The sequence below is a fragment of the Tupaia chinensis genome, unplaced genomic scaffold (assembly GCF_000334495.1).
Source record: "Tupaia chinensis unplaced genomic scaffold, TupChi_1.0 Scaffold000093_1, whole genome shotgun sequence".
In the NCBI taxonomy this organism is placed as follows: domain Eukaryota; kingdom Metazoa; phylum Chordata; class Mammalia; order Scandentia; family Tupaiidae; genus Tupaia; species Tupaia belangeri.
Genome location: NW_006159555.1, coordinates 11,955,361 through 11,969,722, shown reverse-complemented (window position 1 = coordinate 11,969,722; position 14,362 = coordinate 11,955,361). Strand labels below are relative to the sequence as shown.

Genomic DNA, 14,362 nt, shown 5'->3' with positions numbered 1-14,362 from the left:
ATTATGATTCAGGTTCCTCAGTCCAAGTGGGATAAAGATGACTTTGAATCTGAAGAAGAAGATGTTAAATCCACACAGCCTATATCAAGTGTCGGAAAACCTACCAGTGTTATAAAAAATGTTAGTACTAAGTCATCAAATACAGTCAAGTATACTGAGAAAGAAAGTGAGCCATCAGAGAAAATTCAGAAAGTCACCAAGGAAGTGGGCCATGAAATTATACAGCATGAAGTCAAAAGTTCAAAAAATACTGCATCTAGTGAAAAAGGGAAAACCAAAGATAGAGATCACTCAGTTTTAGAAAAGGAAAATCTTGAAAAGAGGAAGAGCAGCAGCACTCAGCCAGAGAAAGACAGTAATTTGGACCGTCTGAATGAACAAGGAAATTTTAAGAGTCTGTCTCAGTCTCTTTCTCAGTCTTCTAAAGAGACTAGAACTGCAGATAAACATGATTCCATTCGTGGTTCTTCAAATAAAGACTTTACTCCCAGTAGAGACAAAAAAACTGACTATGACAGTAGAGAGTATTCAAGTTCCAAACGTAGAGATGAAAGAAATGAATTAACAAGAAGAAAAGACTCTCCTCCTCGGAGTAAAGATTCTGCATCTGGACAGAAAAATAAACCAAGGGAGGAGAGAGATTTGCCCAAGAAAGGAACAAGCGATTCCAAAAAAACTAATTCTAGTCCCTCAAGGGACAAAAAACCTCATGATCACAAAGCCACTTATGATACCAAACGTTCAAGTGAAGAGACAAAATCTGTAGATAAAAATCCTTGTAAGGACCGAGAGAAGCATGTATTGGAAGCAAGGAACAATAAAGAGTCAAGTGGCAATAAATTACTTTATGTTCTTAACCCACCAGACACACAGATGGAAAAAGAGCAAGTTACCGGGCAGATTGACAAAAATGTTACCAAGCCTAAACCCCAGTTAAGTCATTCCTCTCGACTATCATCTGATTTAACTAGAGAAACTGATGAGGCTGCTTTTGAACCTGACTATAATGAAAGTGACAGTGAAAGTAATATATCTATAAAAGAAGAAGAAACTTCAGGAAACATTTCTAAGGACCTGAAAGACAAAGTGATGGAGAAAACAAAAGAGAACCTTGACACAGCAGCAATTGTCCAAGTAGGTATAAGCAGGAGCCAGAGTCAAAGCAGTCCTAGTGTTAGTCCAAGTAGAAGTCATAGCCCTTCCGGAAGCCAAACCCGAAGCCACAGTAGCAGTGCCAGCTCAGCAGAAAGTCAGGACAGCAAGAAGAAGAAGAAAAAGAAGGAAAAGAAAAAGCACAAGAAACATAAAAAGCATAAGAAACATAAGAAGCATGCAGGCACTGAAGTAGAATTGGAAAAAAGCCAAAAACATAAACACAAGAAAAAGAAGTCAAAGAAGAACAAAGATAAAGAAAAGGAGAAGGAGAAAGATGACCAAAAAGTGAAATCTGTCACTGTGTAAAGGACAGATTTTTAAAATTGACTTAATTACTAAGTCATCTGTATTAAATTTTGTTATAATGTAAAGAGATTCAAGCCTTGTAAATAATGACATGGAAGACCCTGTACTGCACTTAAAATATTGCTGCTTGATTATTTGATTTTTACATCAGAGCTTTATAACACGAACTTTTGTACAGAATTGTGAGTTGTGACCATGTAACATGAGAGGTTTTGCTAGGGCCTAACCACCATTAATAAGTTAGGGTGGAGTTTACTGTACTGTGAAATTTTCACATTTGAATTTTTTTAATTGCCTGGCAAAAGCTGACATCAGTTCTAAAATATCAGCAGAATGATTTGCTGAATTCATTATGACCCTGTTATGTCACTTTCTGATTAAAATAAAAGTTTTCAGTAAACTTAAAAAAAAAAAAGAAGTGGTAACCCCCATTCTACTTACACTGTTTCTAGAGATCCAAAAGGAGGAAACCTTTCCAAATTCACTCTATGAATCCTCCATCACCTTCATTCTAAAAACAGATAAAGATATGACAAAAAAGGGAAAACTACAGACCTATATCTCTGATGAATATAGATGCAAAAATTCTCAACAAGATACTTGCTAACCATATTCAATAACATAAAAAAGATTATTCATCAAGACCAAGTAGGCTTTATTCCAGAGATGCAAAGGTGGTTTAACATACACAAAACCATAAATGTAATACATCATATTAACAGAAAGAAAGATGAAAACCATATGATCATTTCAATTGATGCAGGAAAAGCATTTGACAAAATACAACACTCCTTCATGATTAAGACTCTCAGGAAAATTGGCATAGAAGAATTGTTTCTCAGTATAATAAAAGTCATCTATGAAAAACGTATAGCTAACATGATACTGAATGAGGAAAAGCTGAAAGCTTTTTGCATGAGACAAAGCTGCCCACTTTCTCTACTCCTATCCAATAAACTATGGGATGTCCTAGCCAATGTGATCACACAAGAGAATGAAATAAAAGGCATTCCAATAGGAAAAGAAGAGTTGAAACGATCTCTGTTTGCAGATGACATGATGGTATTCATATAAGACCCAATAGTATCCATGGAAAAAACCTCTTGAAGTAATAAATACATAAAGTAAAGTGGCAGAATACAAAACTAACAGAAAAATCTATAGCATTTCTATATATAAACAACAGACAGAGTCAGAACCGAAGTAAGTAATCCCATTAATCATAGTCACAAAAGGTTTAAGATACCTAGAAATAAAACTAACCAAGGAAGTCAAAGACCTCTATAAGGAAAACTATGATAATCTTAAAAAAGAAATTAAAAAATGACACAAAAAGTGGAAGGACATCCTATGTTCCTGGACTGGGATAATTAATCAAAATGGCAATGCTATACAAATTAATCTACATATTTAATGCAATCCCTATAAAATAACATGAGACATTCTTCACAGATCTAGAAAAGACAATCATAGAATTTGTCTGGAATCATAAAAGACCCCATATTGCCAAAGCAATCTTACACAAAAAGAGGGGAGTGGGTGGCAACTCACTTCCTGATCCCAAAATATATTACAGATCTGTGATGATCAAAACAGCATGGTATTGGCACAAAAACAGATCTGAGGACCAACTGAACAGAGTAAAGACCCTAGAAATAAACCCCCAAACACACAGCCAACTTATCTTTGACAAAGGGTACCAATCAATCCAGTGGGAAAAGGAAAACCTCTTTAGCAAATGGTGCTGGAAAAACTGGGTATCTATCTGCAGAAAGATGGATCTGAACCCCTATCTGTCACCATTAACAAAAATCAACTCAAAGTGGATCAAAGATCTAAATCTAAGACTGCAAAGTTAAGACTGCAAAGTTTTAAACTACTGGTGGAAAGCACTGGAGAATCTCTGGGCGACATTGGGGTAGGCAAAGACTTCAAAGCACAGGCAATAATCCCCAAAATAGACAGGTGGGGTTACATCAGATTAAGTTTCTGCACAGCAAAGGACTCTGTAATTAGTGTGAACTAACAACCCTCAGAATAGGAGAAAATTTTTGTTAACTGTGCCTCAGATAAGAGACTGATAACCAAAATACACAGGGAACTCCAGTGGCTTACCTGGAAGAAAATTATTAACCCAATTAAAAGATGGGAAAAGGATGGGCAAATGAGATAAACAGATAACTCTCAAAGGAAGACATACGAACAACCAAAAAGCCTATGGAAAAATGCTCAACATCCCTCATCGTAAGGGAGATGCAGATCAAAACCACAATGAGATACCACCTAACCCCAGTCAGAATGGCAAAGATTAAAAAATCAAAAATTGATAAGTACTGGATGGGATGCGGTGAAAGGGGAACAGTCTTATATTTTTGGTGGGAATGCAAATTGGTCCAGCCACTGTGGAGAACAATATGGAGGTTCTTCAAAGACCTTCAAATAAAACTACCACTTGTTCCAGCAATTCCACTCCTGGGTATCTACCCAAAGGTCAGGAAAAGGCTCAGTTGTAAAAGTGCTTGAACAACTATATTTATTGCAGCATTATTCACAATTTACAAGACATGGAAACAACCCAAATGTCTACAGATGAATGGATTGAAAAAGTGTGGCACATATACTCCATGAAATACTATTCGGCCATAGAAAAAAACAAGACTCCAGCATTTGATAGAAAGTGGAAGAATATGGAAGATTTATTGCTGAGTGAAGCAAGTCAGGCTATGAAACTGAGACATTATATGTCTCCACTTAACATATACTGATTATTTGCACTCTATGGTAGAGACTGAAAGACTGGAGGACATAAAAGCATTGAAAATTGTTATGGAGACTGGTGACAAAGTGGGATGAGAGTAGAGAGGGGAAGAGTGCAGGAAGGGAAATTTGGGAGAAAATGGAGAAGTAAGCCATTTGTGGGACACAGATATGGTTTGCTTCCTGTTTATATACTGTATAGTATTCTCAACTGGTGTGTCATGTTGGGTAAAATCTCTTTTCAATCTAAATGATGTATAGTGATTGAATGTATAAGTAATAAACAAACAAACTCACTCCAGGTGCTTGTGTGTGCATGCCCAAAATCCCGAGAGTGGAGGAGAAGGGACTGCGGTGTGGCCATCCTGCCCTGGAGGGGCGATTTCTTGCTTTCTGTCTCTCTAGCTTTCTCTGTCTTTCTGGTGAGTGCATGTGTCCTATAGCAAAAAATCTCTCTCTTAAGAAAAAGAAAGAATGATAAGAAAAATAGCTAAATGATGTATCAGTGAGTCATTGCAGAAATGGCTTGGCTCTGTGGCCCTGCAGATAGGTCAGTAACATTTGCTTTCTCACTCCATTTCCTTACATGTTTCTGGTTCAGTCTATCCACTGCTACATCCCATGGTTTACATTCAACTCATTAATCATGCTTATAATAATAACAACTTTCCCCTACTAGACAAAGAGCTCCTTAAAGGTACAACCATGAGATCAACCTTTTAAGATTCCACATGTGAGTGAGAGCATGTGGTATTTGTCTTTCTGTGCTTGGCTTATTTTATTTACCATAATGTTCCTCAGGTTGATCCATGCTATGCTTTGAATGTGTCCCCTCCAAATTTATATGTAGAAATAAGCCTCTATTCCTATGAATCACCAGTTTCAAAATTTTCGGTTGGTAGAAACAGAACAGACTAGCATAGTCCATGTTTTCACAAATGACAGCAGTTCCTTCTTTTTTTTTCTTTTTTTTAATGGTTGAATAGAATAGTGGTTACCAGGGACTTGGGCATTGGTGGCTGAAGGATTTGGGGAGCCATCAACCAAAGGTTACAAAATTTCAGTTAGACAGGAAGAATAAATTCAGAGGATCATCTGTACAACATGGTAATTAGTAACAGTATACAGTATTCTTGAATAATTCTGAGAATAGATTTTTAAGTATTCTCACTACAAAAATGACAACTGTGTGAGGTAATGCATATGTTGATTAGCATGATTTATCCATTCTATAATGTATGCATATTTCAAAACATCATATTGTACACAATAAACACATATGATTTTATACCAATTGAAAATAAAAGTAGAGGCCATAAGTTTTTCTTTTCTTTAAATCTCTGTATCCCACTGCTTAGCTTAGCATTAGGCCATGGATTTAATAATGACTTGTTGAATAAACAAGTTCAACAAGTGAAAAGATACACAGAAACATGCTTGCTAAATTGTGGTAAAATTTCTGTCTAAACTCCTCTAGTGGTAGATAATTATCTCTTCTCTGTGAGAAGATCTACATAATCATAGAACAACTGGAGTAAAAGAGAAACCTCAGCTAAGGATAACTCTTTGTTGACCTTTCTATACTTAAGTCAGCATCAGGAGAATATTCAGCATGGCTGAAGACTGTGGAAAGTGCAATGTCAAAAAGAGCCCTTCTTTGTCTCTCTGGACAGTTTTTGTTTTAAAGGCTATTTTGTCAGAAATTAGTATCGTTGACTCTAGCTCTTTTTTGGTTCCCATTTGAATGGAAACCCTTTTTCCAACCCTTAACTTTTAGTCTATGTATGTCTTTATCCATGAGGTGGGTTTTCTGTAAGCAACAGATAGAGATTTTCTGTTTTTTAATCCATTCAGCCAGTCTATGTCTCTTGATTGGAGAATTTAATCCATTAACATTCAATGTTATTATCAATATTACGGGACTTGTCCCAACATTTAAGTTGATCATTGTCTTGGTTGCCTTTTATTCCTTTATTTCTGGCTGTTCACTCTTTAGTTTTCTTGAAACAGTACTCTCTTCAAGGTTTTTTAAAAGAGCTGGTCTGGTGTTGGCAAATTCTTTCAGGTTTTGTTTGTCTGAGGAGATTTTAATCCTTTTTTTCCCATATGAAGGATAATTAATCTTGCAGGATATAGTAATCTTGGTTGAAATTGTTTTTCTCTTGACACTTTCAATAAATCTTTCCATTCTTTCCTTGCTTGCATTGTTTCCATTGAGAGGCCCGGTGTTAGGTCAAAACAACAATGAGTTACCACCTAACCCCAGTCAGAATGACTAAGATTGAAAAAATAAAAAACGATAAGTGCTGGTGGGGGCTGTGGTGAAAGGGGAATTCTCTTACACTGCTGGTGGAAAGGTAAATTGGTATAGCCACTGTGAAGAAGAATTTGGAAGTTCCTCAAAGACCTTCAAATAGAAGGTCTACCATATGATCCAGCAGTTCCACTCCTGGGTATCTACCCAAAGGACAGGAGAATACTTCATTGGAAAAGTGCTTGCAAATTGTAATGCTTACAGCATTATTTACAACTGCTAAAACATGGAACCAACCCAAATGCCCATGAACAGATGAATGGATTGGAATACTACTCAAACATAAAAAACTAGACCCAGGCTTTTGACAGAAAGTGGATGAATATGGAAGATTTACTGCTGAGTGAAGCAAGCCAGGCTATGAAGGAGAGACAACGTATGTCCCCACTTAATATATACCAAGTGTCCGCACTCAATGACTGAAACTGAATGACTAAAGGATATAGAAACACAGTAAATGGTTGTAAATACCAGATATAGTGTGGGAAGAGGGTGGGTAAAGGAGTGGAATCTGAGAAGGGACATTTAGAAGAAAAACAGAGAGGCAAAGCATTAATGGGATGAAAAAAATGAGGTATTATCTATTGAAGATAACTTTATAGTATTATCAACTGGACTGGAGAGAAATGTACACATGTTGGAATATTCACTTTGCTAAATAACATGATTAAATGTATAAAAGGACTTGAAATTTAAAAAAAAAAAAAAAAAAAAAGAACCTAGATGGGGCCAGCAGGCAGCATGGTGATTAAGGTGGCTGGATCCTACATGGCCAACTGTGCAGTTTCAGTTCTGGACCTGAAAGCTTGGAAAAAAAACCACATTGGGTATGTGTGTGTGTGTGTGTGTGTGTGTGTGTGTGTGTGCTCTCCCCACCACCCCCCCTCCCCCAAAAAAAGAGCCTAGAGAGGAAGCTTGCTAAAGCTCTTTTACTACCAAGTCTTTCTTGTATCTCTGCCTCATATGCCCTAGAGCTTCACTAATTCTTCTGTCCAAGTTCAGCAGAAATAAGACTAGAATTGCTTCAAGGAAACGATCTTTAAAATAATCAAAATAGTCATAAAAGCAAAAATAAACAATAAACAAACAAAACTAATTTATTAACAAAGTAACATAGGAGATTGGTTTGGCTGGCATAATTAGGACATACTCAAAACCAAAGATTCTATATTCTACTTGTCTTAGAGACCTTTGGTCTCTCCCTTTTCCTCTCTAAGGCAGGAGCTGACAGGAACATCATTCATATTACCCCAGGCAGATGGATGTTGGGATGTGAGCTTTGTCATTCTGCCCTCATTTGGAAATTTGTCATTGCCACCTCCACGAAAATTGATATTAGCAAAGTAAAAATCCCAAAGCACCTTACCGATGCTTACTTCAAGAAAAAGAAACTGCAGAAGCCCAGACACCAGGAAGGTGAGATCTTCGACACAGAGAAGGAGAAATACAAGATTTCAGAGCAGCGCAAGATTGATCAGAAAGCTGTGGATTCGCAAATTTTACCAAAAATCAAAGCTGTTCCTCAGCTCCAGGACTACCTGCGATCCGTGTTTGCCCTTACAAATGGAGTCTATCCTCACAAATCGGTGCTCTAGATTTTTTTTGCCAGGAACCTAATTAAATAACTGATCATTATATATATATAAAAGGAATGTAGGACCAATGATTTCTCATCAGTGTAGCATCCAAACTTAGATATTTTTTTCTGGGTTCACTTACCTTTGTCCTGTCTCTCCTCACTTTGGCTTTCAAGTTGCATTGCAGAGTAGCACCAACTATAATTCCATGGAATTTCTGTAAGGGTAGTAAAAGATTCAGAATAAGAATTTCTCATGCTGGTAATGTTTCATTCAAATATGTGCTTAACAAACCTGGAACTTGATCCTTGAAATCTAAAATAATCTATCCCTAAAATACATGTGTGTGTGTGTGTGTGTGCGCCAGATTTTAGAATGCACTTCATTTATCCTTATCTTAAAGTTATATTTTCAAAGCTTGGGAAACAGATGTCACTTCCTGGCAACAAAGTCTAAGTTGATAACTACAATCTGTCAGAAAAATCATCTGAAACTTAGAAACAGGGAAAAGAAACTACTGGATAATCTTTTATAGCATTTCTAGATTTACAGCTTTGATTAGTTTTCTGTTGACTTAATTATTTTATAACTCTGTAGGGCAGAGGTTAACTTGTACATTTTTATCCAGTGGAGATACAAGTATTTTATGCTTAGTGGGGAAAAAATAATTCCAAAGGATATGACTTACTGCATTTTGGGACATTAATTAGTTTTATATATAATTCAGAAATTTTATCTCAACATTCCTTATTCAACTGTCTAAAAATCTTAGCTCCTAAATTTTCATTTGAACAGATCTTAACATCTTAGTTATTTCTTTGTTAATTAATGAATTAAATAAAATCTTTGATTACTGCTTATATGAACGAGTCATGCTTTTTAAACTTTTGCAAGTTATATATTATCAAACTCCATGAGTTTGCTATGTAAACAAATAATGATTTCCTCCTCTTATTTCTCTCCATCCTTAGCCCAACTCAGAAAGGACCAATAAAGTATATTTATTTTAATCAATTTTATTCTGGTCCTTAAGTCATTAAGTATGAATGAGCCAAGACAAGAAAACATTTTAGGTATCTTCACCTTGATTATCTGAAATAAGATTAGATAGGAACAAATATCCATAAATCTTGAAAGAGGTATGAAGTCGAAATGAAAAAGTGTTTCCAACCACACAATAATCAACTGCCAGGAAAGAAAAGAGAAAAAAACTTGGATCACTGTAATCCCTTTGGAATAAGAATACATCTTCTAGTTCCACCCTTAGTGAGCATCAAATGAATTTGTAGGAATATAGTTTACATCTCAGTAATCTAAGCAGAGTTTCATCAAATATTTTTAAGAGTGAGGGCCTTAATAGCAATTAAAGGTAGAACCGTGGAAATGAAGCTCTGAGTTATGACACATTAGTAAGTATATTCTTCTAATAAACATACCCAGATTTTTTTTGAAATTTTACTTTTATTTTCTTATACTTTTATATTCAATCACTGTACATCTTTACAGCACACAAAATGGATTTCCCCAGCGTGCATACATTGTATATTAGTTCAGTCAAAGATAATACCAAGTAAAGTATCCAGATCTTTTTTTAAAAGAAGAAAGTTAAATACCACACAGACCAATATTAGCTTGTGCTTGTGGGCTACAAATTTTATACCCCATTTTCAGGTCTGTTCTGTTAGTATATCTGTGTTCACCCAGCTGATGTTAATAGTTGCAACATTACCATCATCTGAATATTCAGTCCTGCTCCCAGCTGCCTACAGCTCCACAGTATGCTTGGAGTTTTTACTGCTCCTAAGGAAGGAGAACCAAGGATGGGATGGCCTGACACTCTAGATGCTCTCCAACTCCTGCAAAGCCATAAGTGTTTTGAGAAGGTAGTCTGGCTAAATCCCTCTAAGTAGCAAGCTCAAAATGTGAAATGGTGGGGCCAGCAGATGATGTAGCAGTTGCATCACTGGACTCCCACATGACTGTCCAGGATTTAAGTCCTAGACTCAGTGACTTCAAAATCATACCAGGTGCATGTGTGTGCGTGCCCCAGATCCAGGGAGGAAAATTGAGAAGGGATTGCAGCATGGCCATCCTCCCTGGGGGGCGACTTTTCACTTCCCCTCTCACTGTCTCCATCTCTCAGGCCAGCGCTTGTGCCCTAAGGCAAAAAACTCTTAAAAATAAATAATTAAAAATAAAAAGTGAAATGGTTGTGAGGCATTTAATAGCCAGCTAGTGGTCTGATTAATTACTATCTCAGTTGGAGCTAGGTGTTTACTCTATGTTGCCATGGTCTCTGCACCTATATCATATTACATGGCAGCCACCTGGGAAGTATATTTAAGCAGTTGACTCAGAGGAGTGGACGAATGTGAGGGAAGGCGGGAAGAAATGAGATGTGAGAGGAAAAAGAGAAGGGTTGGAGCAATACTTGTATTTGTAGCCAGAGAATTGGGCTTTATTTTAAAGTTTGCTATTACTTAAGGACAATGTGATTTGGAACAAGTTATTAACCACAGCAGCCTCAAATTTCTTCCAAAATAAGAATGACTTTGTAAAAATGGAGTAAATAAATAAATAGATGGCGGATGAAAGAGATCTACTGAAGAATAAATTTGTGAAAAAGAGAAATGTACAGGGTGTTAAGTATTAAAAATGAAGTATAGCATTAATCTCCATTATCAGGCCGAGATAGAAGAGTTGAGAGAGAAGTAATGTTTGTGCTATGGCTTGAATGTATCCCCTAAAAATTCATGTATTAAAATTTGGTCGTGATAGGGTAAAAATTTAATCCAACTATGGAGCTTTTAGGAGGTGATTAGGATTAAGGTCATAGGGTGGAACCGACATGATTGAATCATAGTGGCTTTATAGGAAGAGGGAATGAGACCAACATAGACACACGCTCTGTTCTTGCTGTCTATGTGATGCCCTGTGCCACCTCAGGACTCTGTACCAACCAACAAGAAAATCCACCCTGACAAGATCCTCACCAATTGTGGCTCTTTGATTTTGGGTTTTCAAAACCATGAGCTAAAGGGACCAGCAGTTAGCGTAATGACTATGTCGCTGGACTCCCATGTAGTCGACTGCAGTTCGAGTCCCGGACACGGTGCCTTAAAACTCATGCCGGCGCGTGTGTGTGCGTGCCCAAGATCCCGAGAGGAGAATGGAGGTGAAGTGATTGCGGCATGGCCATTCCCTCTGGGGGGTGATTTCTCACTTTCTGTCTCCCTGTCTCTCTTTGTCTTTCTGGCAAGTGCACACACCCTATAGCAAAAACCTCTCCAAAAAAAAAAAAAAAAAGAGCTAAATAAACCTTTATTTTTACCCTGTATGATATTCAGCTATTCATGACAGAAAAGTAGACTTAAATGGTGTGAAATTGCTGGTCACAGTACTTGGCAGAAAGTAGTCAATCAACATATAGTTATGTTCTAATTTTTTACATTTTAATATATATACCTACTACTGATACATTGGCTTAAAAAAAACTTAAAGCATAACAATATTATGTTAGGAAGTGAAACCACTTGAATGCTTATGTATTATTGGTGGCATTAAAAACCAAATCACTGAGGATCGGCTGGTGGTGTGATGGTTAAGGCAGCTGTATCACACAAAACAGACTTCATAGTTTGAAGTCCAGACTCGGCAGTTTGAAAAACACGTCAGGCGCCTGTGCATGTCTGCCCAGAATCTTGAAAAGAGAATGAAGGAGAAGGGACTGCAGTGTGGCCATTCCCCCTGGGGGATAATTTCTCACTTTCTCTCTTCTCTCTCTTTCTGGTGAGTGCATGAGTCCAATAGCAAAATCAAAACAAAACAAAAACCAAACAACAGCGGTGGACAACCACTTTGGAAAACAATTTGGCCTTATTTAAAAAGTTGATGAAGCATTTAACCTTAGTCCAGTCTACCCAAATAACCCAGCAAGTCACTTTTAGGCATAATCCTAGGGAAATCTTACATAATGTACAACAATATGTGTAGTAGTACTGCTCATACCATCAAAACTGGAAACCAGATAAATGGCTATTAACAGTAGAATAAAGAAGTAAGTTATGGGGGACCAGCAGTTAGCGTAATGGCTATATCGCTGGATTCCCATGTAGTCAACTGCGGTCCTGGACCTGGTGGCTTAAAACTCACGCCCAGCGCGTGTGCGTGCATGCCCAAGAGCCCGAGAGGAGAATGGAGAAGAGATTGCGGTGTGGTCATCCCCCCCGGGGGGTGATTTTTTGCTTTCTGTCTCTCTGTCTCTGTCTGTCTAGTGAGCACACATGCTCTATAGCGAAAAACCTCTCAAAAAACAAACAAAAAAAAGAAGTAAGTTATGGTATACTCATAAGTTATAAACAGTGAAAATGAATAAACTGTAACTATACACATACACATTGATAAGTCTTAGAAGTACAATATTTAGAGAGAAAATGAATTACAGAAGAAACATACAATATTATTTTATTTAGATAAAGTTAAATATCATGCAATAACTATATCATCAGGTATATATGCTTTCAAGGTAAACCTATAAAGAAAAATAAAGTTATGAAAAATACAAAATTCATGGTAGAAGTTAGAGAGAAGGAAAGGAATAGGATGGGAAATACTGAGAACTTCAAGCTACACTTGTGCTTATGTTTGTTGTTAATCTTTACAACTTAGACATTTGTTATAAACTTCATATCTATCCAATATATAATAACAAAAAGAACTGAAAGAAATGAAGATGCCAACTCTAAAAAATATTCTTCCTATCTTAGAAGAATAATTTTTGAATAACAATTTTTAAAGAATTCTTTTATTTAACTTTATTTATTTACTTATTTTAATTTGACCAGAGAGGGACAGAGTGAGAGAGAGAGAAAAAAAGTGAGAAAGCAAACCACCAGGTTCGGGACTTGAACCATGGTGGGAGTCTAGCATCTTCAAATACCATGCCACATGCCAGCCCCTTGAATAACCTTTAATGAAAGAGTTGGTCCAATTAGGGCCACTACATTTAAAAAAATACATTTTATTTTGAGATAGTTTGAAACTTACAAAAGAATTACAAAAAGTAATACAGAAAATTGCAATATGTACTCTGCTCACCTTACTCTTACATTAACATCTTATGTAACCATAGAATAATTAACAAATGAGAAAATCAGTATAATACTATTAACGGAAGTACATAATTTATATTTATATTTTATCACTTTTCCCCTACCATTACCTTTGTTGTTGTTGTTCAGGATCTAATCCAGAATTCCACATTAAATTAATTGCATCTTCTTTGTCTTCCTTCCCTGTTTGACACTTTCGAAGGGTAATGGCCGATTGTTTTGTAGACCATGCCTCCACTTGGGTTTATTTATCTGATGTGCCCTTCCCAGTGTGTCATATCAGGAGACACATACTTTTGATATGCATTCTTGTGATGTGAACTTGTATCATGTATCACTTGGCTAAGGTGATATATGCACTCTCTACTGTAAACTTAATATTTTTCCCTTTGTAATTACTAAATATTTAGGAAGACAGTCATCACATATTGAAAAGAATTTTTAAAAAAATCATAGTTATAAAGAAAGCACCAAATCTTGAGAAATCAAGGAGTAACATTAGCGTCTATAATACTTAAAGTCTAACAATATTATGTCTTAGTAACAAAAACTCTTTCATATAGACTTATCTGTCCTCAGGCTACCTAGAACTTGAACTGAATCACATTAACATAAAAATGAAGATGACCTGAAACTTGGGGGTGAGGGTAGGGTATTGGCCTATAATCTTTCAACTGGCATCACTCTGCAAACAAACCTCATGTTCTCCCAATCCACAGGATGCTGTGTGCCAGCATCCTGCATCCCCTCACATACCCCCCCAAACAATGACTTGTATACAAAAAGACTAGTGAATGTACCAAGTATAAAATTTTGAGAGACAGCTTTAAGAGAAAGTCTTCAAGTTTATACTTAGCTCAATCCGAAACTACATAAAATATAACCTATGCAATGAAGTATACCATATTTATGAAAGCAGCATAGCCAATGACTCTTAGTACTAGAATATTATAGACTGTGTCCATATTAGTCATAACTGGCTCTTACTGAATACACCTGTTTTCCAGAACTTCACCAATAAAAGAATGGCAGAGGAAATAATAAGTAAACAAACTCCTGGTTGACTTGAATGCTTTTGACAATCTGAGGAAAGGGTTCTCACAGAAGCAGATGTGCCTATCACTTGCTGAGAAGAAAGGATA

General features: G+C 36.5%; 1 protein-coding gene across 7 annotated transcripts in view; it reads right to left on the bottom strand.

The window, feature by feature from the left end:
* Positions 1–14,362, bottom strand: part of LOC102475727 (phospholipid-transporting ATPase FetA) — a 156,083-nt gene that overhangs the window by 84,348 nt on the left and 57,373 nt on the right. For all 7 annotated transcript variants that reach the window (XM_006143188.2, XM_006143185.2, XM_006143187.2 and 4 more), the window contains one exon: positions 8,252–8,326. In XM_006143188.2, coding sequence (XP_006143250.1) covers positions 8,252–8,326 — 75 coding nt within the window. The remainder of the gene's footprint in view (positions 1–8,251; positions 8,327–14,362) is intronic.